This window comes from Sapajus apella, unplaced genomic scaffold, assembly GCF_009761245.1.
Source record: "Sapajus apella isolate SASKATOON/1434 unplaced genomic scaffold, GSC_monkey_1.0 scaffold43, whole genome shotgun sequence".
NCBI lineage: Eukaryota > Metazoa > Chordata > Mammalia > Primates > Cebidae > Sapajus > Sapajus apella.
In genome coordinates, this window is record NW_022436983.1 from 16,602,290 (window position 1) to 16,627,597 (window position 25,308).

Consider the following 25,308-nt stretch of genomic DNA (forward strand, 5'->3'; position numbering starts at 1 on the left):
TATCACCTAGGCTAGAGTACAGTGGTATGATCTTGGCTCACTGCAACCTCTGCATCCCGGATTCAAGTGATTCTCCCACCTCAGCCTCCCAAGTAGCTGAGACTACAGGTGCGCATCACTATGCCCAGCTAATTTGTATATTTTTAATAGAGATGGGTTTTCACCACATTGGCCAGGCTGGTCTTGAACTCCTGACCTCAAGTAATCTGCCCGCCTCGGCCTCCCAAAGTGCTGGGATTACAGATGTGAACCACCGCACTTGCCCTTCCCCATTTCACTTTCAAGCCCCTTGAAATAATTTCTTTTTTCCTGTGTCATCCATTTCTCTCATTCTACCAGAACATTCCCATCCACACGTGGATATGCTGGAATAACTCATATCTTTAAAAAGCATCCTCCCCAAGGGACAGTCTCTTTAAGAAAGGATGCAGGGAAAACTGGATGTCCAATGGAAAAGAATGAAGTTGGATTCTTATCCAATACCACATAAAAAATTAATTTAAAATGGATCAAAGATCTCAATCTAAAACCTAAAACTATAAATCTCAGAAGAAAACAGAGCAAAAACTTCATGACATTAGATTTGGCCGTTATTTCTTGGATATGACAACAAAGGCACAAGCAACAAAAGAAAAAATAGACACTGGACTTCCAGGAAAGTTAAAAAATATATATGCATTAAAAACCACTATCAGAGGCCAGGCATGGTATGGTGGCTCACGCCTGTAATCCCAGCACTTTGGGAGGCTAAGGCGGGCAGATCACGAGGTCAGGAAATCAAGACCATCCTGGCGAACACGGTGAAACCTCGTCTGTACTAAAAATAGAAACAAATTACCCGGGCATGGTGGCACACACCTGTAGTCCCAGCTACTTGGGAGGCTGAAGCAGGAGAATCACTTGAACCCAGGAGGCAGAGGTTGCAGTGAGCCGAGATCGCGCCACTGCACTCCAGCCTGGGTGACAGAGTGAGAGTCCATCTCAATAAATAAATAGATAAATAAATAAAAATAGTGATGATGGTAATTTTTTGTTATGTTGACTTTACTCCCTACCACACACGAGTATACTTGACCTCATCACCCTCTCCAATTACTGGCCCATTTTTCTGCTCCTTTTCACAGTAAACTTTCTTCAGAGGAGCCTGAGCTTGTCTCTACTTCCTTATTACTATTCTGTCTTCAACTCACCCCAGTCTGGGGTTTCTCCCCTCCATGCCCCTGAACCAATGACCTCCACATGCTGCTAAATCCAATGGTCATTTCTCTGGCCTCATCTTATTTGACCTTTCAGCAGCCATTCTCCAACACTCCATGCTCTTTTCTTTCTTTTTTCTTTTGTTTTTTTGAAACAGGGTCTTGCCCAGGCTACAGTGCAGAGTGCAATAGGGTGAACACGGCTTACTGCAGCCTCAACCTCCTGGGCTCAAACAATCCTCCCACCTCAGCCTCCTGAGTAGCTGGGACCACTGGTGCATGCCACCATGCCCAGCTAATTTTTAACTTTTTCGTAGAGACGGGGTCTCGCTCTATTGCCCAGGCTGGTCTTGAACTCCTGGGCTCAAGTAATCCTCCCGCCATGGCCTCCCAAAGTGCTGGGATTACAGGCATGAGCCATAGCGCCCAGCCTGCTCGTTTCCATTTAGAGGTAAGACGGTGATTTCCCATACAAGGATGGGATGTGCAATAGGGCACTGGAAATTGCCTGTCAAATACATCTTGATGCTCAGAATCTCCCTCCATTGGAGTCACTTCTTAAGCCCCAGACAAGTATTATTCTGAAGATACAACTGTGCCCAGGTGCTAGGCTGCCTGGTGAGACTGGCGGTGCACCCATGGGCATGCTACTTCATGTTTTATTTACTTATTTTGAGGTGAAGTCTTGCTCTGTCATCCAAGCTGGAGTGCAGTGGCGAGATCTCATCTCACTGCAACCTCTGCCTCCTGGGTTCAGGCAATTCTCCAGCCTCAGCCTCCTGAGTATCTGGGATTACAGGCGGATGGCACCACAGCAGCTAATTTTTGTATTTTTAGTGGAGACAGGATTTTACCATGTTGGCCAGCCTGGTCTCAAACTCCTGACCTCAAGTAATCCACCTTGGCCTCCCAAAGTGCTGGGATTACAGGCATGAGCCACCGCACCCGGCCGACTTCATGTTTTAGAGCATCCATTTCCTCCCCTCTGCAAGGGGCATGATAACTCTACCTACCTCAAAGCGTTGCTCAGAGGGACTGCATGGTAAGTGCATATGAAGCACTGGTTTGCCCTGGCGCGCTGGCTCATGCCTGTAATCCTAGCACTTTGGGACAGTGAGGCAGGCAGATACCTGAGGTCAGGAGTTGGAGGCCAAACTGGCCAACATGGTGAAACTCCATCTCTACTAAAAATACAAACATTAGCGAGGCGTAGTGGCAGGCACCTGTAATACCAGCTACTCAGGAGGCTGAGACAGGAGAATCGCTTGAAATCAGGAGGTGAAGGCTGTAGTGAGCCAAGATTGCGCCATTGCACTCCAGCCTGGGCGACAAGAGCAAGGCTCTGTCTCAAAATAAAAATAAATAATTTTTTTTTAAAAGCACTGGTTTGTCGGGTCTGCATGTTGTCCCTGCTCCTATTAAAAACTGCTCCCATTTACCAAGGCTAATGGGGGAGGTGGTGGCACTGCCCTTGAGGCGAGGCGTTGTTCAGCCTCCTTGGACACTCAAATGGCCCTGAGGTAGTCCATGCTGCTATCCCTATATACAGATGAGAAAACTGGGGCTCAAATAAATCAGTTAAACGTATTTGAGTTAAAAAAAAATCTGGCTGGGCGCAGTGGCTCACACCTGTAATCCCAGCACTTTGGAAGGCCGAGGCGGGCAGATCACAAGGTCAAGAGATCAAGACCATCCTGGCCAACACAGAGAAACTCCGTCTCTACCAAAATACAAAAATTAGCTGGGTGTGGTGGCATGTGCCTGCAGTCCCAGCTACTTGGGAGGCTGAGGCAGGAGAACTGCTTGAACCCAGAAGGTGGAGGTTGCAGTGAGCCGAGATTGTGCCACTGCACTCCAGCTTGGCGCCTGGCGACAGAGTGAGACTCTGTCTCAAAAATAGATAAAGCCGGGCGCGGTGGCTCAAGCCTGTAATCCCAGCACTTTGGGAGGCCGAGGCGGGTGGATCACGAGGTCAAGAGATCGAGACCATCCTGGTCAACACGGTGAAACCCTGTCTCTACTAAAAATACAAAAATTAGCTGGGCATGGTGGCGCGTGCCTGTAATCCCAGCGACTCAGGAGGCTGAGGCAGGAGAATTGCCTGAACCAGGGAGGCGGAGGTTGTGGTGAGCCAAGATCGCGCCATTGCACTCCAGCCTGGGTAACAAGAGCGAAACGCCGTCTCAAAAAATAAATAAATAAATAAATAAATAAATAAAATCTAAGGTTTATTTGGCACACTGCTGATGTTACAGTCAGAAGCCTCGCTTGGGAGCGAGGAGCATGTGGGCTCAGACTCCAGCGCCTCCTCTCACCAGCCATGGAACCCCGGAACCCTGTTTCCTCATGTGGAAAAACAGGGACTCGCCTCAATGAGTATTGGAAGTAGTAACTGATAAAACACATGTGAAAATCTCTACAAGTCAGACCTTGCTGATTCCTGCTATTGACCACACCCAGAAATAGAATGGCCTTTGGGAATATCTGTCTTTCCACTGCACTCTGAATGGTTCTTACTGTTTTTCTGTCTCTAAAACAGCACCAGGCCCACTTCGGTAGATGCTCTTCACACAAGCTTTTTTTTTTTTTTTTTTTTCATACAGAGTCTTGCTCTGTCACCAGGCTGGAGTGCAATGGTGTGATCTCAGCTCACTGCAACCTCTGCTTCCCAGGTTCCAGTGACTGTTGTGCCTCAGCCTCCTGAGTAACTGGGATTACAGGCATGTGCCACCACGTCTGGCTAATTTTTGTATTTGTAGTAGTAGAGATGATGTTTCATCATACTGGTCAGGCTGGTCTGGAACTTCTGGCCTCAACTGATCTGCCCGCCTCAGCCTCCACAAGTGCTGGGATTACAGGTGTAAGCCACCATGCCTGGTCACATAAGCTTTTTTTAAAAAAAAATCACATTGGGCCAGGTGTGTTGGCTCAGGCCTATGATCTCATAACTTTGGGAGGCCTAGGCAGAAGGATCATGAGGTCTAGATTGAGATCATCCTGGCCAACATGGTGAAACCCCATCTCTACTAAAAATACAAAAATTAGCTGGGTGTGGTGGTGTGTGCCTGCAGTCCCAGCTACTAGGGAAGCTGAGGCAAGAGAATTGCTTGAACCTGGGAGGCGGAGGTTGCAGTGAGCCAAGGTTGCAGATCGTGCCACTGCACTCTGGCCTGGCGACAGAGCGAGACACCACCAAAAAAAAAAAAAAAAAAAAGAATCACATTCATGCATGTCATCTCCTGTAACCCACTCAATATTCATGAGGAAATTTCAAGTGTCCCTATTTAAGAGATGTGGGAACTGAGGCTTGGAGGGGTTAAAGTGATTTGCCCACAGTCACGATGTCACTAAGAGGTGAGATACAGGCTCCCCATTTCAAATCCTGTGCTATCAGCTACATTTAGGTTTATCTCAGATTGTTCAGAGCCTGGAGAGATGTCAGAGGCGATGCTGTTCAAACCCCTTCCATTACAGATGAGGGAAACTGAGGCTGAGGAGAACAGTTCCTCTGGTAATGAAGAACCAGGGCCAGGACTCAGGTCCCACGACTGCAGTAGCTTCTTCTCTTGCATGGCCTCTGGCACTCAGACCTCAAAATGACACTACTTTAGGACACAGCATGGAACATATGTGTGTGTGTGTGCGTGTGCGCGTGCACGCGCGCGCGCACGCACACCTTCAGGAAAACTTCCTCCTCTTCCTGTCAGCAGGGATAACACTATGAGGCCATGTGACAAGTGTTGGGGTGACAGCCATGAAGCCATGACATGAGAGCTGGCTTTTGAGCTGGCCTCACCACTGACGGCTCAGTAAGCCTCTACTCCTCTCTGGGCCTCAGTATCTTGATTTGTAAAACTCAGGTAAAAACTTCACATCTAGCCGGCGCAGTGGCTCATGCCTATAATCCCAGCACTTTGGGAAGCTGAGGCGGGTGGATCACCTGAGGTCAGGAGTTCAAGACCAGGTTGGCCAACATGGTGAAACCCCGTCTCTACTAAAAATACAAAAATTAGCCGGGCACGGTGGCATGCGCCTGTACTCCCAGCTCTCGGGAGGCTGAGGCAAGAGAATCTCTTGAACCTGGGAAGCGGAGGTTACAGTGAGCCGGGATTATGCTACTGTACTCCAGCCTGGGTGACAGAGAGAGACTCCATCTCAAAAGAAAAAAACAACTTCGCACCCTTGTTTATGCTCTGGGATCTGCCACCTCCACCCAAGGTCTCAGAGGACAACCGAAGTGAAGGTGGTTCTAGCTTCGGAGGGCTGTGCGCATGCTGACAGCTGAGTGAGGAGGCGCAGCAGGAGGAGGATGAACCAGAGGGTGGGGCATAGGTCTGGGATGGAAGATAGGCACTGGGGAGGCGCCCTGAGGGACAGATGGCTGGCACAAGGAGAAGCTCTGGTCTGGTCCCTGATGAGGCCTGACAGACACAGAGAGATCACTAGAAAAGAGTTGAGAGGCTGGGATCTGGTCCTAGCAATGCCATCAACTTGCTGTGTGACCCTAGGGAAGCCACTTGCCCTCTCTGGGCCTCTGTTCATTCATGTGTAAAAAGAGGGTCGAGTTATATGGGGACAGCAAACTTCTATAAAGAGCTGGAGCCTGTAATCCCAGCACTCTGGGAGGCAGAGGCACGTGGATCACCTGAGATCAGGAATTTGAGACCAGGCTGGCCTACATGGCGAAATCCTGTCTCTACTAAAAATACGAAAAAAAAAAAAAAATTGGCCGGGCATGGCAGCTCAAGCCTGTAATCCCAGCACTTTGGGAAGCCGAGGTGGGCGGATCACGAGGTTGAGATCGAGACCATCCTGGCCAACATGGTGGAACCCCATCTCTAAAATACAAAAATTAGCTGGGTGTGGTGGCATGCGCCTGTCCCAGCTACTCAGGAGGCTGAGGCAGGAGAATCACTTGAACCCCAGAGGTAGAAGTTGCAGTGAGCCGAGATTGTGCTACTGCACTCCAGCCTGGCGACAGAGCGAGGCTTCATCTCAAAAAAAAAAAAAAATTAGCTGGGCATGGTAGTGGGCACCTGTAATCCCAGCTCCTTGGGAGGCTGAGGCAGGCGAATTGCTTGAACTCGGGAGGCAGAAGTTGTAGTGAGCTAAGATCACTGCCATTGCACTCCAGCCTGGGTAACGGAGTAAGACTGTCTCAAAACAAAAAAAAAAAAAAAAAAGAGCTGGAGAGTATTTTAGGCTTTGCGGGACACTTGCAGTCTCTGTCACACAGTTGCCTTCTTTTACTTTCTCCCACAACTCTTTAAAAATGTAAAACCATTCTTAGCTCATAGGTCATTAAAAGGAGGTCAAATTTGACCTGCAGGCTACAGTTTATTGACCTCTGAGTTAGAGAAATGGATACAACCAGTGTACTGCAGAACCACTCCAGCAAGCCTCTTCCATCAGCCTAGCTCCATCTGTACCTTTGTCTAACCACTAGGGTTCTTAAAAGAACCTTAAAAGAATTTTGCTTTTAATTCTTTTAATTCTACTTAAAAGAATTCTGCTGCTAAGAAGACAAAAAGTGGAACACTGACCCACACAGTCTTGAAGAATCCTGTCAGTCTAACCAGATGCGTGATCCCAAGGAAAGGTAAAAACTGTTCTGGAGGAGGGGACTTTACAGGCTTCCATTTGTACTCCTTTTGGACTCCCACCCTCTTTGGGAAGCTCTCAGGACTCTGCTCCCTGGCAACTTCCCTGTACTACCTTCCATCAGGAGTAGCCAGCTGTTAGCCATACTGTCGACCTCCCAGCCAGAAGTCCCTTCTTTGATTTGTTCTGTGCCTTGTGGAGAGAACACTGCGCTGGGAGTGCATAGACCAAGGTTCAAGACACAGCTCTGCTGCCTCCCAGCTGGGAGACCTTGGGTAAGTCACAGCACCTCTATGCCTTATTGTTTTTTAAAGGGCAAATTTTATTTTATTTTTATTAGAGATGGAGCCTCATTATGTTGTCCAGGCTAGTCTTGAACTCCTGGGCTCAAGTGATCCTCCCACCTCAGCTTCCCAGAGTGCTGGGATTATAGGTGGGAACCACTGTGCCTGGCCTATTTTTTTAAATTTTATTCTTATTTTTATTTTTGAGACAGGGTCTCCCCCTGTCGCCCAGGCTGGAGTGCAGTCACATGATCATAGCTCACTGCAGCCTTAACCTCCATGGCTCAAGTGATCCTCCCACCTCAGCTCCCTGAGTAGCTGGACTACAGGCACATGCCACCGCACCTGGCTAATATGATTTTTTTTTTACAGAGACAGGGTCTTCCCTATGTTGCCCAGGCTGCTCCTGAACTCCTGGCCTCAAATGATTCTCCTGCCCCGGCCTCCCAAAGTGCTAGGATTATAGCTGTGAGCTACCACACCTGACCATATTAACTTATTAATTCTCACAACAACCTAAGAGTTAGACAGTATTAATTACTATGCCCAATTCACAGATGAGAAAAATTGAGGCCAAGAGAGGTTAAGTAACTTGTCCAAGGTCCCATAGCTGGTAAGTGGATGGGCTGGGATTCAAATACAGGCCTTCCTAGTGAGGCTTTATAAAGCATTAAGTACAATGCACACATGTGGGGGAGAATGACTGCTGGATAAAACAGGAGGTTTTCAACAAATATTGATGCAGAAGAGAAAACTAAGGCTGGTCGCTCCCCCCACCTCCTGTCCCTCTGGACAAGGGTCCTACCTGAGGATGCTGTGGGCTCCATGATACTAGGGTCGGTGCTACTGCTGGGCTGGGCAGAGTCAGGGCTGGGGCTGAGGGTAGAGGTAGAAGGGAGGGGCTCCTCAGAAGGACTGTCCGGCTCCTGCACCTCCTCTGGGCACAGGTAGACTTCGATGGGCCCTTGGGTGCTCTTGAGATATATCTGCAGGTTGTCCTGGAGGAAGAAGAGAAGCCAGGTCATGGCTCTGGGAAACTGGACACTTACCTCTGGTTCAGTGTGTATGGATGGACACAGGTGGCTGCTGCTGCCCATGGGAGCAAGCTCAACCCCTGGGCTGGCACTGAGACCAGCTCCATCTGGCCTAGGGTAGACTTTGCTGTTTCTGCTGTCTGGCCCCAAAGCCCACTTCTTTTAGGGGGAACACCTTGATTTTCCTGTGGGAAATCACTCTTCTCCCATTCTTAGGTCATGTAGTTTTGGGGTGGGGGGGCAGCACATTTCCCCAGCCTCAGTGGGTGAGCTTGTGACACAGCCAGGAAATTTAGTGTGACATGATCAGTTCAGGGTGGCACATGGCTCAGCTCCTCAGGTGGATCCAACCAGCACTAGGCCCAAGACTTTTGCTGGACTTGTGGGAAATGGAAGCCTCCTTCCCACTGGGGCTGCTGAGCTGGTATCCCAGCACTTTGGAGGCCGAGGCAGGTGGATCACCTGAGGTCAGGAGTTCAAGACCAGCCTGGCCAACATGGTGAAACCCTATCTCCACTAAGTACAAAAAGTAGCTGGGCATGAAGGCTGGGTGCAGTGGCTCACTCCTGTAATCCCAGCACTTCGGGAGGCCAAGGTGGGTGGATCACCTGAAGTCACGAGTTCAAGACCAGCCTGACCAACATGGTGAAACCTCGTCTCTACTAAAAATACAAAAATTAGCCAGGCATGGTAGCAGGTGCCTGTAATCCCAGCTACTCGGGAGGCTGAGTCAGGAGAGTTGCTTGAACCCGGGAGGCGGAGGTTGCAGTGAGCCGATATCATGCCATTGCACTCTGGGCAACAGAGCAAGACTCCATCTCAAGGAGACTATCTCTGCCATTACAAAGAAAGAGCCCACCTGGGAATGGAGTCAGCACAGAGAAAAGCAGAGAGATGAAAGGCATGAGACAGACCTGAAGTCATAGTTTGAGCATCTACATCCAGCCTTGCCTGCCATCTCTGAATCTCCCCCAGAACTTGTCACTTAGTTCCCACCACCCCTACCCACACGTCCAGCTTAAGCCAGTTGGACTTGACTTTCTGTTACTTGTACCCAAGAGTCCTGATATTTGGCCTTCCCACCCTGACTCTTCCCTACCACATAACCGCAACTTAAGCCACAACTGATGACACGCATGCCATCCTGGCACACGTCCGAGTCTCCATGCCTGTGCCCACACAGAACCGCACCTAGCAAAAACCCCATTCATAGTTCGGGCGCGGTGGCTCACGCCTGTAATCCCAGCACTTTGGGAGGCCGAAGTGGGTGGATCGTGAGGTCAGGAATTCAAGACCAGCCTGACCAACACAGTGAAACCCTGGCTCAACTAAAAATACGAAAATTTGCTGGGCGTGATGGTGTGGACCTGTAATCCCAGCTACTCAGGAGGCTGAGACAGGAGAATCACTTAAGCCTGGGAGGCGGAGGCAGAGGTTGCAGTGAGCCAAGATCATGCCATTGTACTCCAACCTGGGCAATGGAGTGAGACTCCATCTTGAAAACAAACAAAACCCTATTCATTCCTTTTTTTTTTTGAGATAGAGTCTTGCTCTGTCACCAGGCACCAGGCTGGAGTGCAGTGGCGCCATCTCGGCTCACTGCAACCTCTGCCTCCTGGGTTCAAGCAATTCTCCTGCCTCAGCCTCCCAAGAAGCTGGGACTACAGGCACACGCCACCACACCTAGCTAATTTTTGTATTTTTAGTAGAGACAGGGTTTCACCATGTTGGCTAGGATGGTCTCGATCTCTTGACCTCATGATCCGCCCACCTCGGTTTCCCAAAGTGCTGAGATTACAGGCGTGAGCCACAGCGCCCAGCCCAAAACCCTATTCATTCTTTAAGATCTAGTTTAACTGTCTCTACCCAGGATGCCTCCTCTACCCTTTCTCTATGTTCTCAAAGAACATCTTCAGTCTATAAATGACCACATCTTTTTCCCACTAAGTCCTGAACTTCCCCAGGGGAGGAATGGGAAATTAATCATCTCCACAGCTCCAGTTCTTCCTTTAAGCAAATTATTTCTTGAGCCCTTATCATATGCCAGGCTCTGTGCAGGGGATACAAGGTGAGCAGAACTTTCTCTTGTGAAGCTTACACTCTAATAGATGAAGCAGAATGCAATCGTGTTATCATGCCAAATATACCTCAGCAAATGGAGACTAAAGGCAGTGTAAAAGCAGAGGTGGTTATGAAGTCTGCAAGTAATCAGAGAAGGCTTCCTTGAGAAAGTGACATTTGAATTGAGACCTGTAGGATGAATAGCAATAAACCAGGCATAAAGAGAAGAGCATTTCAGTTGAGGAAAGAGCATATATGAAGGTCTTGCACGACTAGGTGCAGTGGTTCACACCTGTAATTCCAGCACTTTGGGAGGCCAAGATGGGCAAATCACTTCTGTGCCGGAGTTTGAGACCAGCCAGGACAACATGGCAAAACCTCATCTCTACAAAAAATACAAAAAATTAGCTAGGCATGGTGGCACACACCTGTGGTCCCAGCTAATCAGGAGGGTGAGGTGAGAGGATGGCCTGAGCCCGGGAGGCAGAGGTTGCGGTGAGCCGAGATCATGCCACTGCACTCCAGCCTGGGAGACAGAGAAAAAAAAAAAAAAAAAAAAAAAGGCTGGGTGCGGTGGCTCACGCCTGCAATCCCAACACTCTGGGAGGCCAAGGTGAGTGGATCATGAGATCAGGAGTTCAAGACCAGCCTGACCAACATGGTGAAACCTGTCTCTACTTAAAATTCACAAATTAGCCAGGTGTGGGGGTACACGCCTGTAATCCCAGCTCTCAGGAGGCTGAGGCAGGAGAATCGCTTGAACCCGGGAGGCAGAGGTTGCAGTGAGCTGAGATCATGCCATTGCACTCCAGTCTGGGCAAAAGAATGAGACTCCATCTCAAAAAATAAATAAAATGTAGAAGATCTCACACTAGGAATGAGCTTAGTGTAATGGGGAAACTGCAGACACATCAGTGTGGCCAAAACAAAGATAGATGAGACAGCAGGGAGAAGGAGGTTGTCAAGGTCAGCTGGGGTCAGAGCACTGAGGCCTCACAGGGAGTGTCAGGAATTTTGATCTTCAACCTGGGAAAGCATGGTCAGCATGAAAGGATTTTCATGAGTACTGACATCGTCATGTGTAGGCATGAGTGTGCATGTACGCAGGAATTCAGGGCTGGTGGGATGCAGAAAGAAGCTAGGAACAGAGATTTTCTCAGGCCATTAACTCAGTCTCCGTTGCCCTTTCCAGCTTCTGCCATTTCTGTCCAAGCTTGAAGGCCACCAATATTGCCGTGGACACCAGAATGAGCCTGGGGGGCATGGGGCTAGGCAGTGCCAGGGACAGAGTCTGCAGAGCTGCTGGAACCTGCCCCGGCAGGGCCCCTGACCCTGCTCTCCATCAAATGTCCCCCCTCTCACCTCATTCCTGTCGGGCACTTCCAGTCTCGTCTGCGGCGGAGCCTTGACGGCAATCACTGTCTGTTCCTTAAAGTTGCTGACAGCACGGATATCCTGGTAAGTCACATAGGCCAGCGTAGGGCAGGAGGGTCAAGAAAAGTGACTGTCTGGTCAAAATTCAAACCCCAAGCCTGCCAGGAAACACCTTCATCCACTTCTCCTAAGCCTCTGAACATTACTTTCTCACTCCTTGTACAGCCTAGAAATAACTACAATCTGTAACCTATCAATATCATAAGCACCTTGGATTCCTTTAGAAAGCAAATGGGGATATAAATCTTAAAAAAAAAAAAGTGTTGCCTTATATCAGCTTTTTATGTAAAGGCTTGATCTCTCAAACTAGATCATTAGCTCTGAGAAGGGAGGAAGACATGTTTTGTTTCTTTATATTTCCCACAATGCCTAGCATCCTTCCAAAAATACAAGGTCAGATCCAAAACCAATTAGATAGGAAATGATTTTGGAAAATGTATGAAAGACCCGGAGGTCCATGCTCTTTGACCTCATCATTTCAATTCTAGGAATCTGACCTAAGAAAACAAGTAAAATATGGGGAAACATTCTGTAAATATTCTGCTGAGCGCAGTGCCTCACGCCTGTAATCCCAGCACTTTGGGAGGCTAAGCAGGTGGATCACTTGAGGTCAGGAGTTCAAGACCAGCCTGGTCAATGTGGTGAAACCCCATCTCCACTAAAAATATAAAAAGTACCTGGGCATGAAGGCCAAGTGTAGTGGCTCATGCCTGTAATCCCAGAACTTCAGGAGGCTGAGGCAGGTGGATTACCTGAGTATATGAGTTCAAGACCAACCTGACCAACATAGTGAAACTCCATCTCTACTTAAAATACAAAAATTAGCCAGGCGTGGTTGCAGGTACCTGTAATCTCAGCTACTTGGGAGGCTGAGGCAGGAGAATCACTTGAACCCAGGAGGTAGAAGATGCAGTGAGCCGAGATTATGCCACTGCATTCCACCCTGGGCAACAGAGTACAACTCCATCTCAAAAAAAAAAAAAAAAAGGGGCCAGGCACAGTGGCTCACGCCTGTAATCCCAGCACTTTGGGAGGCCAAGGTGAGCAGATCACCTAAGGTCAGGAGTTCAGGCCCAGCCTGACCAACATGGAGAAATCCCGTCTCTACTAAAAATACAAAATTAGCTGGGCATGGTGGCGAATGCCTGTAATCTCAGCTACTTGGGAGGCTGAAGCAGGAGAATTGCTTGAACCAGGGACGCAGAGGTTGCGGTCAGCCAAGATCACACCATGGCACTCCAGCCTGGACAGCAACAGCGAAACTCCATCTCAAAAAAAAAAAAAAAAGCAAAACAAAAAAAACTATGTTTAGCAGGCACACAACTACATTACAACTATATTTAAATAACACACATTCTGTGTGCAGTTAAGGAACAATGGCTATGTTAAGGTGGCAGCTCATCATTTCTTTTCTTCATTTTCCAGATTTTAAAAAATGTACTTGGCTTATTTCAATAAAGAAAACATACCTCTAATAAACTTGAGGCCAGGCACAGTGACTCATGCCTGTAATCTCAGCACTTTGGGAAGTTGAGGTGGGAGGACTGATTGAAGCCAAGAGTTAGAGACCAGGCTCGGCAACAAAGCAAGACCCTGTCTATACAAAAAATAAAAACTTAGCCAGGCATGGTGGCACACACCTGCAGTTCTAGCTATTCGGGAGGCTGTGGTGGGAGGATCACTTGAACCCAGAAGTGTGAGGCTGTAGTGAGCTATGATCATGCCATTGTACTACAGCCTGGATGACAGAGTGAGCCCTTGCCTCTAAATAAATAAATAAATAATTTTAAAAATAGACTTGAGAGGAAAAACCACCCAGGAAGAAGCAGATGCCAGACCCTTAGGGTGAGTTAATCCTGATATGTGAGTACTGAATCAACTCAGGATAGATATAAACATGCAACAGGCTCCTGCTCCCTGACACCTTCCCCACAACCAAGGAGGATATCTCTTGTTGGCCTTGTCCTCAGTCAGGTGCTTGAAGCTCAGAGAGCAGCTCTGGATGAGCTGGTCCAGGACCTGCTCCCTGTTCATCAGCTCCTTCAGCTCCTGCCCCAGCTGTTGCTGCTTCCCAGGCCGGGTGGGGTCTTCAAACATTCCCCTGCCTCTGCAAACAGAGCAGCCCCCCATGTCAATCTCAGTTCACATCCAGAGACCCCAACCCCAGGGCTGCTGTGCAGAGATGCATGGGTGGTGTGGGTGAAAATCCAGAACAAGGCCATTCAAATAGTCTATGAGGGTGCTCCCCTGGGCTGTACAAATCAGTGGTCATGCCTGATTCTTAGGGAGCTACCAGGGATTGGAACTAGGGGCTTGGGGGTTGGGCTTGGGAGAAGAAACAAGTCAAGGCCTAAACCCCACCTTGCGGGGGGGGCTCTCGACTCTGTTCATCCCTATGTCCCAACCTGCTCCAAATAGTAGGGAACTGTAGTAGCCTCAGTCCTGACTCCCCCGCCTGGGTTTTCTTAGGGTTTATACCAGGGGCTGTAGGTTAGCTCTTTAAACCCTGCAGAAGTGGAGAAAGGAGGCTGGAGTACTCCTAGCTCAGATCTGGAAGGAGTCTGGGATGCCCCTACTCAGCTCCCCGGGGACTGCCCTAAGCTAGAAGTAGATATTGGGATCTCTGACTCAAGAGGAAGAATCTGGAGTCCCCTTTGGCCTTTACAGAAGTCATTCTCCATTCTGTCCCACATCACATTCTCCTATTACTTCAGCAGGTACACGGGGCTCTTCCCCACCATACATTGTATGGTCCCCACCATACATTGGCTCTACCTCCAGCAATAAGCCTCTTGGATGTTGCTCCTGGTTCACCTCAGCCCTTGTGCCCATTGGATGTTGCTCTCAGCCCTACCCCTGCCGCTCACACCCACTGGCTATTGCCTCTGGCTCCGCCCACAGCCCAAGTACTCATTGGAGGGTACCATTGGACGGGCACTCACACCCACTGGATGTTGTTCTTGGCCTTCTTGCGGATGAGCTGGATGCCCTCTAGCACATTGGTGATGTCATAGATGCGCCGCTTCTGCACATCCAGCACCTCAGCGGCCCAGTTCAGGTCCAGGACCCCATCCTCGGACTCGCTCAGAAGGTAAATGAACTTCTTGGTGAGCAGCCCCAGCGAGGTGTCATATCGAGTCTTCTCCCCGGGGGATTTGGGGGCTGAGGAAGAAAGGGACCCAGTCACAGCTCAGGGAGTGCCATCCCAGGACCCTCGTCCATTGACCTAGGCTCATAAAGTACCATCTTTCACCACCCACTTTCCAGTTTACAAAGCATTGTGAGGCAGGGCACCCATCACCACCACTGTCCAAACAGAGAGCCTAATACCTAAGAGAGAAGGTGACTTGCTTAAGGTCTCAAAGCCAGTGGGTATGTTGGAAGCCAAGTGTCCTGACTCTTGGTTCAAGGCACGTTTCCACCACAGCTTAGGGACGCCATACCACCACCCACAACTCCTGTCACTGTTCTAAGTGCTTTCCACATACTAACACATTTAAGCCTTACAACACCATATAAGGTTGCTGTACAATCATCCCCATTTTATTGATGAGAATACTGAGACGGCTGGGCGCAGTGGCTCACGCCTGTAAACCCAGCACTTTGGGAAGCCGAGGCAGGTGGATCACAAGGTCAAGAGATCAAGACCATTCTGGCCAACATGGTGAAACCCCATCTCTACTAAAAATACAAAAATTAGCCCGGTGTGGTGGGACTCGCCTGTGTTCCCAGCTACTCAAGAGGCTGAGGCAGAAGAATCACTTGAACCCAGGAGGCAGAGGTTGCAGTGAGCCGAGATTGTGCCACTGCAGTCCAGCCTGGCGATAAGACTCCGTCCCAAAAAAAAAAAAAAGGAAAAAATCAATCTGAGCTGCAGTAGCACCCATCGGGGGGGGAAGAAAAGAATACTGAGGCACAATTTAAGTAATTTTCTCAGCTCACTCAGCTAGAAAGTGGCAAAGTTGGGCCGGGCGCGGTGGCTCAAGCCTGTAATCCCAGCACTTTGGGAGGCCGAGGCGGGTGGATCACGAGGTCAAGAGATCGAGACCATCCTGGTCAACACGGTGAAACCCCGTCTCTACTAAAATACAAAAAGTTAGCTGGGCATGGTGGCGCGTGCCTGTAATCCCAGCTACTCAGGAGGCTGAGGCAGGAGAATCGCCTGAACCCAGGAGGCGGTGGTTGCGGTGAGCCGAGATCGCGCCATTGCACTCCAGCCTGGGTAACATGAGTGAAACTCCGTCTCAAAAAAAAAAAAAAAAAAAAAGAAAAAGAAAAAAGAAAGTGGCAAAGTTGGAATTCAAATCCAGACAATCTGGCTCCAGAGTTTTCCTTCTTAACCATTACCCTATCCTGCCACTTAAATGTCAGGAGCTTGGAGTTAAAATAGGATAGGAATGATAAGCCTGGATTTAAGAACATTTTTATAGACACACACTGGCTGTTCCTTCCATGTAAATCCCAATGATTATCTGAGAAGAATCGGTCCTATAACATCAAGTGGGGGAGGTTCATGAAAAAGGTATCTTTCTCAATGAGGCTGGTGTTGCAACACCACATCTCAGCTGCAGCATCTTAAGCCGAGAGGGGACTTTTGTAATCAAGTGACTTCCAAGTCATATAGCAAGTTAGTGGCCAATCTAGTAATTCTGGAATCTGAGTTTTGGAGAGTCTTAGGTTCCTCTGGAAGAGGACCAGTTATCATGAGTCTTAGGATCCTTCAAGACAGTGCTTTGGGCAGCCTTGACCAGTCAATGTAAAGGAAACTTCCTTGCCATTCCTGATCTAGCTGTGCTTCCTTTTACACGAGACAACTAATGTTTACAGGAATGACCTGTAAAACTAGTGTTCCTCCCAAACTCAGTTGCCTAAACTCCTACTCCAACTAGGAATTTTTTTTGTTGTTGGAGATGGAGTCACACTGTCTCCCAGACTGGAGTGCAGTGGCATGATCTCAGCCCATGGCAACTTCTGCCTCCCTGGTTCAAGTGATTCTCCTGCCTCAGCCTCCCAAGTAGCTGGGATTACAGGCGCTCACCACCACGCCCAGCTAGTTTTTGTATCTTTAGTATAGACAGTGTTTTGGCATGTTGGCAAGGCTGGTCTTGAACTCCTGACCTCAGGTGATCCGCCTGCCTCAGCCTCCCAAAGTGGTGAGATTATAGGTGTGAGCCACTGTGCCTGGCCTATCCAGGATATTGACTGAAAATATCAAGAGGCAGCAACCCCCTTCAACTTAGCTTTAGAAAGGCACCACCTGGGCAACCTCTGGATCTAAAAAACCTGAGGTGGCACAGACTGGATCAATCTGTACTTCCCTTCCCTTTGAATCACTTGTTTAGCTCCTTGTCTGCACGTGGGAGAAAGACCTGGTTAGCCCCTGCTCCTCTGAGCTAGATTCTCTTAGAAAAGTTTACATTGACCTAAATATGAAAACTTTTTAAAAATAATAAATTCCCAAATAAAACACTGGTCATAGCATTTAGATCATGAGAGCAGTATATGATGTGATAGAAGTGGTTCAAGACTGGCGGTCATGGTGGCTGATGCCTGTAATCCCAGCACTTTGGGAGACTCAGATGGGTGGATCACTTGAGGTCAGGAGTTCATGACCAGCCTGGTCAATATGGTGAAACCACATCTCTACTAAAAATACAAAAATTAGCCAGGCATGGTGGCATGCCCTTGGAGTCCCAGCTGCTCGAGAGGCTGAGGTGGAAGAATTGCTTGAACCCCAGAGGTGGAGGTTGCAGGGAGCCAAGACGGCACTCCAGCCTGGGCGACAGAGTAAGACATGTCTAAAAACAAAAACAGGCCGGGCGTGGTGGCTCATGTCTGTAATCCAAGCACTTTGGAGGCCAAGGCAGGTGGATCATCTGAGGTTGGGAGTTCAAGACCAGCCTGACCAACATGGTGAAACCCCGTCTACATAAAAAAATAATAATAATTTAAAAAAAACAAAAACAAAAAACACTGAAGTAGTGCAAGACTTACATGTCCAGGCTCTAGTCCTGACTCCACTCTGAAACTGTGGCAAGTCACTCAAGCTCTCTGAGTCTCAGTTGCCTGATTAGTAAAGGGAGACAGGCCTACCTACCTGGTGGGATCAAGTGAGAAAATGCACAGGAAGCTTTTGTAAACTGGAAAGTGATCCAAATATGACTCCCAGTGATTGGGCAGGGCACTGCCCTCTGCCACTGCCCCGCCCCACCCCACCCTGAGGCTCCATCAGCACTGCTTACTTTTGGGGCTGGGGAGGCCATCCACTCTGATGAACTTCCCCTTGGAGGTTGGGAACTCAAGGACGGCGGGTCTCCCAATCCCCTCCAGATCCAGCTTCCTTTTGGCCTGGGAGAGAGGTGGGAGAGAGAGGCAGAGTTTGAGAATCATTCCTCCTCTAGCCTTTCCTGATGTGGGGCCAAAGTGATAAGGCCACCTCTGTACCTCAGTTTACTGCCAGTCCTGTGAAGCACTGCTGTCCTTGATAGGAAAATATCAATGACCTGAGAAGTGAGCTTTCAGGGGAAGTCTTGTTTTCTGAAGGACAAATAAAACTCTCATCCTGAAGCCCAGCCACTTGAGACCCTACCAAAACCAGTCTGGCCAAAGGCTCAGGGTTCCTTAGCCACAGGCCCCAAGTCTGCCCCTACACCCGCTCCTCACCCCACCACACCCAGAGGATGATACCAGGAGGAAGCAGTGGGTGGGGCCTAAACCACATCAGGGTGGGGAAAGGCCCCCCATACAGAAGCAGATGGCCCAGCCAGACTGAGTGCCCATCACAGTCCCACAGCTGGTCCTTATCAGGGTGGGGCTGGGCATCCTCCCAGACCCAGGAGACTTCCTGGCTCAGTGCCACACCCCAGGGAGGTGCCCACAGTGGGAAGCAGTGCAAACATCCCCACCCCCATGTTTGGGCTCCAGCTTGAGGGCCCAGGGCCTCCTGAATAGACTGCATTTGCCATTCTTTCTTTGCCGAGAGGGGCAGACAATGAATCCTTCCCAAGTCTTAAGGACAAGCAGCTGAGGCCACCCCTCCCCCCTCCCCATTCTCCCTCTCTGTTCCCGCCAAGCTTGGGAAACACCTGCTGGGGAAATCAAACCACAGACCCATCTGCTCTTCTCCACCCTGTCACCACCCAGGCCCCAATTAGGCCCAGAGCTGCACTGCCCCGGAAAGGGCCTCTCTCCTGGTTAGGGCTGGGCAGGGGCAGGGCAGGGGCAGGACTGGGGCACTGGGACACTGGGACAGAGGTCAGAGACCCATGTTTGAAGCTCCAGCTCCTTCGCAGGCTCACTGTACGACTTGGAGGAGAGGTTCCATATCTAGGAGCCTCAGTTTCCTCCTCTGTAAACGGGGTAGAAAATGCCTGCCTCAAGCGGCTATTGTAAGGATTCAAGGAAGGCACCACCTGGGCAGCCTCCGGGTCTTAAAGACCCTGGAACAGGCTGAATTAATCCCCGAGTCGCTTAGCTCCCTGTCTAATGCATGCGGGAGAAACACCCTAGTTAGCCCCTGCTCCTTTAAATTCTGTGAAGTTCTCAGACTGTCTCAGCACACAGTGGGTGTTTAGGAAACGCAGAGTCCCTTCCCTAAAATCTAATCTCGACCTCTTCCTTGACACATCCTTCTGGGGGTCATCAAGCCCATTTCTTTCCTCCTTCAAACTCCGGGTTCCGCAGACACCCCTACCCTGGCTTAGACAGACAGGCTTATTTTAACATTTGGTGGTGAGGTCATGCTCCGCAGGGCTGAGACTTCTAACTGCTGCTGAGCACAGCTGGGCTGACAGGTGTTGGGGGTGGTGACAGCTCTTCCTGCTGTCAGTTCCCCTTCCCCCACTCCTGCCCCCTCCAGGACGTCTTCCTGGGCTGATTTGAGGAGCCCTGCTCTTTGATTTGAGGATCCTAGATATGACACTCCTTCTCTCCACCACTACCCAGACCTAGACACCATCCAAACACTTTCCTGCTGATTCCTCATGAAGTCTCTTGAATATTCCTTTCTACCTTCCTCACTGGTGAAATCCCAAATTCTAGGGATTTAGCCCCATCCTGTCACTAGAGAAAGGCCCAGTCACTGCCTGAGACCTTCCACATGCCCTGAGCCACGCCCCAACATCCATCACTTGACTGAATCTTCCCACACCACTAATCCCCATTGTTCAGCTGAAGTAACTGAGGCTTGGTGAGCTCCGAGGCCTCCATCAATCCTGACCAAGGCTGTGCATCCTAGTATTCTTCATATATTCCTGGGCAGGAGCACCAAGTGCAGGGAGAGGAAGGGAAGTTCAGGCCAAGTTCTATCTGAGGCAGAGGTGGGGCAGCCCAGAGTCTCCCCAGCCACACCTGCCTCCCCACTGGAACACACCAGGAAGAAACCTGGAAAGACCTTGAACAGAATATCTATGCCAGGCCTATTACATGCTCACAACAGTCCTGTGACATCAGTATTGGCACTCGCTCTTGGAGGACAAGAACTGGACACTCACAGAGGGTAAGCGGCATGCCGAAGGTCATACAAAGGTCACGGCCAGGGTTTGAACCCAGGCCTGTCTGACTCCAAAGCCATGTACCAGGCTGCTGCAGCTCCATTCCACACACAATGCTCCAGGATTTGCTAGACTTTGGTCCAAGGCTTGGGCAGATATGTGTGTGTGTGCGCTCACACGCGCGCGCGCGCGCACACACACACACACACACACACACACACCCTTCTCTCTTTTCTCACTCTCCCTCACCCTTATTCTGCACTCCCAGAGTCCCAACGCAGCAAAGTGTCCCCTAAGGATACCTCCCAGACACCTCTGGGTAGTGCTCAGAGGAAAGCCAGCCTATGGCCTGGGCTGAGCCTGCAGAACAGAGGTGGCAGAGGCCAAGCCCAGGAGGATCAAGATCGAGGTGAGGCTGAGCACAGGTCTTGGAGTCAGAATGGCCTGGCTTTGCATCTAGGCTTTCCCCCTTCTTAGCTGGGAAATCAGTTGACCTCAAGTCACCTGTAAAATGGGCATTATGGTCTCCACCTATGCTGAGGATTCAGCTAGACAGCGCAGCAAAGGGCTTTGCCCATAGGGAGTGCTCCCACTGGGGAGGGGGGCACCCGTGGGAAAAGGGGAAAGTTCAAGGGTGAACTGAAAAGACTGCGGTGGGGGAAGGAGAGCAAAGGCTGTGGCCACAGCCAGAGGCTGGCTTAGCTCCACCCTGGGCACTCTTAGGCTGCCCCTTTGGCTAGATCTTAAAAGCCTGGTCAGGACTCAAGCCCACCCTGCCAACCCCTAGGGAGAAGAGTACAGCTCCTTCCTCAGGCATCTGCAGAAGTGCAGAGGGTCAGAGATCCCTAGGCACAACCCCCTCATGGGCAGCAAGGTGAGGAAACTGGGGCTTGGGGAAGAGGAAGTGCCTTGCCCAAGGTCACGCAGAGTGGAGCCTGATCTCTCCCTAAACCCTAAGTAAGACAGTGGGGGTAGGAGCAAATGTAAGGGGTCGAAACTCGCTTTCAGATCCCAGCTCTGCACTCGGTAGCTGGGCAGCCTGGGATTCACTGTCTTCCTCTCTGAGCCTGCGTCTCCTCATTTGACCTGCCTTGTAGACTTGTTTGTTAAAATGTGTATTTTCTTTCATGGCTCACAAGAGGAAATTTGGAAAATGTAGACAAAAGAAAAGGAGGGCTGGGCACAGTGACTCACATATGTAATCCCAGCACTTTGGCCAAGGTGGGCAGATCACCCGAGCTCAGGAGGTCAAAACCAGCCTGGCCAACATGGTAAAACCCCGTCTGTACTAAAAATACAAAAATTAGCCAGGCACGGTGGCAGGCGCCTGTAATCTCAGCTATCTGGGAGGCTGAGGCAGGAGAATCACTTGAACCTGGGAGGTGGAGGTTGCAGTGAGCAGAGACGATGCCATTGCACTCCAGCCTGGGCAGAGCTTCCTGCAGGGATGAAAGAGAATGATGCTATGTGCCTGCCAGAGGAGGCACGAAATAAAGGAGCATCCCCTGACCCTTCCTCAGAGGACTTGGAAAGAGTTCTGGACAGGGAGCCAGGAGATCTAGGTTCTGACTTTCATTCCGCCACTGAACTTGGTTGCCATCCTTGGACAGTGCCTGAGGTCCCTTTAAACAGAAGCTCCCCAACAAATCCTGCTCACCCTGCACTTTGCAGCCTGGCCACAAAGCAAGCGGCCACACCCAGGGTTAGATTTGGACCTGCTCCAGGTCACACCCTTGTAAAATGAGTAAGCAGAGGGCAGGCCTGCCCACAGGGCTGGGACCCGGGCACATGGGGACTGACAGGAGCGGGAGCTCTGGGCCTGGCGGCCTTTAGGGTGGTCTGCTGCAAGGAGGCTCCCCTGCTTCTTTGCTTGTGACCCGGGCAAGGGACTTCCTTTCTTTGCTCAGTTTCCTCATCTGCAAGATGCCTCATTTTGGACATCTTGACCAAGATAATGAACGTGAAGAGTGCCAAGCAGTGTCTGGCACACGAGTGGCCTCAGTAAAAGAGAGCCCTTCTTGCTAAGATCACTGAGGCCCTCTGGGAGGGAGGTACAGACAGATGCACTTGCGCTCCTCTGGGAGGGTTCAAAGCAGTTCAAAACCACAGCTGTTACTGAAACTTCCAATCTGAAAGCAGCTGGCCAGAAAAAAGTGGGCCTGCCGAAGCGCTCCCTTCCCTGCAGGGAACGCAACTTCTAAGTCAGGCAGTACTGAAGAAAGTCGGGGCTACATAGAGAAGAGCCTACTGCCTGACCAAGTGCAGTATCTCATGCCTGTAATCCTTGCACTTTGGGTGGCCAAGGCAAGAGGATTGCTTGAGCCCAGGAGTTGAGACCAGCCTGGGGAACATAGGGAGGTCCCTGTCTCTACAATAAAAAATTTAAAAAAAGAGAGAAGAGCCTACTGCCTTGTGAGTCCCATCACTCTAGCCCATCCCCATCTCTGACCTTAGGTCATATCCTCTCTCTGAGCCTTAGTTTCCCCCGTAACATGGAGCTACTAATGCCATCTATTTCACAAACTACAAAAGTGTTTTAGGCAGTAAAACACTGGGCTGGGCGTGGTGATCCCAGCACTTTGGGAGGCTGAGGCGAGTGGATCACAAGGTCAAGAGTTCAAGACCAGCCTGGCCAATATGGTGAAACCCCGTCTCTACTAAAAATACAAAAATTAGCTGAGTGTGGTGGCGCATGCCTGTAATCCCAGCTACTTGGGAGGCTCAGGCAGGAGAATTACTTGAACTGGGACCCAAGAGGTGGAGGGTGCAGTGAGCCGAGATCGTGCCGCTGTACTCCAGCCTGGGCTACAGAGCGAGACTCTGTCTCAAAAAAAAAAAAAAAAGAAAGGCCTGTAATCCTAGCACTTTGGTAGGCTGAGGTGGGTGGATCACCTGAGGTCAAGAGTTCAAGACCAGCCTGGCCATCATGGTGAAACCCCATCTTTATTTAAAAAAAAAAAAATATATATATATATATATATATGTATGTATATTTAAAAAAAACAAGACACTGAACACAAAATGCCCAGTCTGAGTTATCCTTGGTTGCTTAACCTGTAAAATGGGGATCATACTATTCCTGCCCACTGTCCTTCTAGTTAGAAATAATGTACAGTAAGGGTTTCCCAGTTAGAAATAATGTCCAGTGAGGTTAAAATTTTGAACATGGGCAAAGCCTGAGTCCACTGGCAGGGAGTGGTGGCTCTGCCTGCATCCAGAGCTGGCTGGGCATCCGTGCCTGCTGACTAGCACAGGTCTGACCAGATGCCTCTGGGGCAGTGGCGGGTGGTCTTATCCCTGTACCTGAACTTACTCAAAACTAAGCAAACCTACAACATCCCCTTCCCTTCCCCGGATCCTGCTTCCAAAACCCAAGACCTGGAGCTGAACGTGGCTGAGAAGAGCTAGCCCCACAGCCACCCTGTGCACACATGCATGGTCAAGGAGAGGAAACTGAAGCCCAGACTGGGGCCAAGAGTTGTCCAAGGACACACAGAGAATTAGTGGCAGAGTCAGACCAGAAACCAGGCTCCTCAACCACCACCACCCGACTCCCCAGGGCTTTTCCCACTCCACCCCCAACCCTAAAGTTGTTTTGATTCAGATGGGCTCCAGGAATTCCACTCCCACCAAACACACCCTGAGCCCAGGTCGGCAGGCAGCCTGGTGCCACTACACTTTGGGGTCTCTCTGGCAACAAGCCTGGGGGCTTGAGGAGAGAGCAGCCAATCTGAACAGAACCCAAGGGGCTGCACTCATTTGTATCTGCTACAGGCTGTCTGGGAGGAAAGACTGGGCCTCGGGAGGACCTAGGGCAGATACTTGGGACTATACCAGGAGTTGACTGGACAACTTGGAGTCTGTCCATGGCAGACTGGACCTGAGAGACCCCCTAGACCTATCCCTCTGTCTTAAAGTCCTACAGTGTCCCCAGGCCATGTCCTTTGCCTAGACAATAGCAGGCACCCAGTACTGGTTTCTGGGCCAAACAATGAAGTAATGAATGAATGGCGGCAACGTTGGCTGCATGGACTTCCCCACGGTCACACAGTGTACTGGGTGTAGTGGGTTGGGTCTCCATCCAGACTCGCAGTCCAGTGCTCATTCCACTCCACTAGAAGTTGAGATTACTTCAAAGTCTGAAAATGAAAGGGTCTTTTGCTCAGACAGTGGGAGCACTGGGTCCTGGGGAATGAAACTTCATCTTCCCTCTCCCCAAAACTCTACCTGCTTCACTCAAACTAGACCTCCGGCGCCCCTCCCTCCTTTCCCACACCTGGAAAAGCATAGAGGGAAGGGAAGGGGTGGGGACCCCCAGCATTACCGGCAGCCGGCCTGCCGGCAGGCATCGCACAACTTGGCCCTCGGGTCCATGGGGAGTGGCGTCGAGGCAGGTGCCGGGCGCCGCAGCGGGAGGCGCCGTCTGCGGGTACAGCGGCGTGTAGTAGGTGGTAGTAGCTGGGCAGAGCTGGGGGCTGCTGAGGCCGGGCGGCCACAGCTCGGTGGGGCTCATCGCCGGTACCACCTTCGGGTGCTGCCCAGTGGCCGAAGCCAAGATCCGGGGCCCTCGCAGCATAGCGAGTGAGGCGCCCCCTACCCAAATGGGCCTGGCGCGTCCGCGGACACCTGCGAGATCCGGTGCTGCCGCCGCTCACACAGCCCGCGGCATGGCGCGGAGGCCGGGGGAAGCCGCCAATGGACGCCTGCCGAGCAAGGCCAGACCCTCCCCTCCTGGCCCGCGGCCGAGCCGAGCAACGCTTGGAGATCGCCGCTTGGAGACTGCCCCGCGGCTGCGGTGGTGGCACTGCCAGGGGCGGGCACCGCGACCCGGGACGCCCCGCGCCCCCCAAGGCCACGGCACCTGGGGTCCGGCCGGTTCTGGGGAGGGGTCCCGGCGTGCCCGCGAGCTCGGCGGAGACGCGATGCGCTGGGACGGGGAAGGGGATCTTGACTGCACCGACTTCCTCGCGGCTTGCTCTCTAGTCCCTGAGTCTTTCTCTGCCTCTTTTTTTTCTTCTTTTTTTTTTTTTAGCGCCAAACTGCGTGCCGCGAAATTCGGATCTCCCGCGGAAAATGCCGCGCTCCGGTTGGCTGCTGCAATAGTACAGGCTCCACCCCCCGGAAAGAACCCGTCCTGGAGGCGGTGATTGCCACACTAGCTTCGCTGCTTAAAGGGGCAGCCACACCTGCTGTCCGTGCAGCCTGC

The 25,308-nt window shown here is 50.7% G+C and overlaps 1 protein-coding gene across 1 annotated transcript in view; it reads right to left on the reverse strand.

Moving 5' to 3' along the window:
* The window catches only part of E2F2 (E2F transcription factor 2), a 27,226-nt gene extending 2,138 nt beyond the window's left edge, over nucleotides 1-25,088 (reverse strand). The window contains exons 1-6 of the mRNA XM_032300770.1: nucleotides 24,427-25,088; nucleotides 17,853-17,958; nucleotides 14,553-14,772; nucleotides 13,559-13,717; nucleotides 11,539-11,653; nucleotides 7,887-8,079 (exon numbers count right to left, since the gene is read on the reverse strand). Of these exons, the coding sequence (XP_032156661.1) occupies nucleotides 7,887-8,079; nucleotides 11,539-11,653; nucleotides 13,559-13,717; nucleotides 14,553-14,772; nucleotides 17,853-17,958; nucleotides 24,427-24,678 (1,045 nt within the window). The 5' untranslated portion in view covers nucleotides 24,679-25,088. The remainder of the gene's footprint in view (nucleotides 1-7,886; nucleotides 8,080-11,538; nucleotides 11,654-13,558; nucleotides 13,718-14,552; nucleotides 14,773-17,852; nucleotides 17,959-24,426) is intronic.
* Nucleotides 25,089-25,308: the final 220 nt, after the last annotated feature.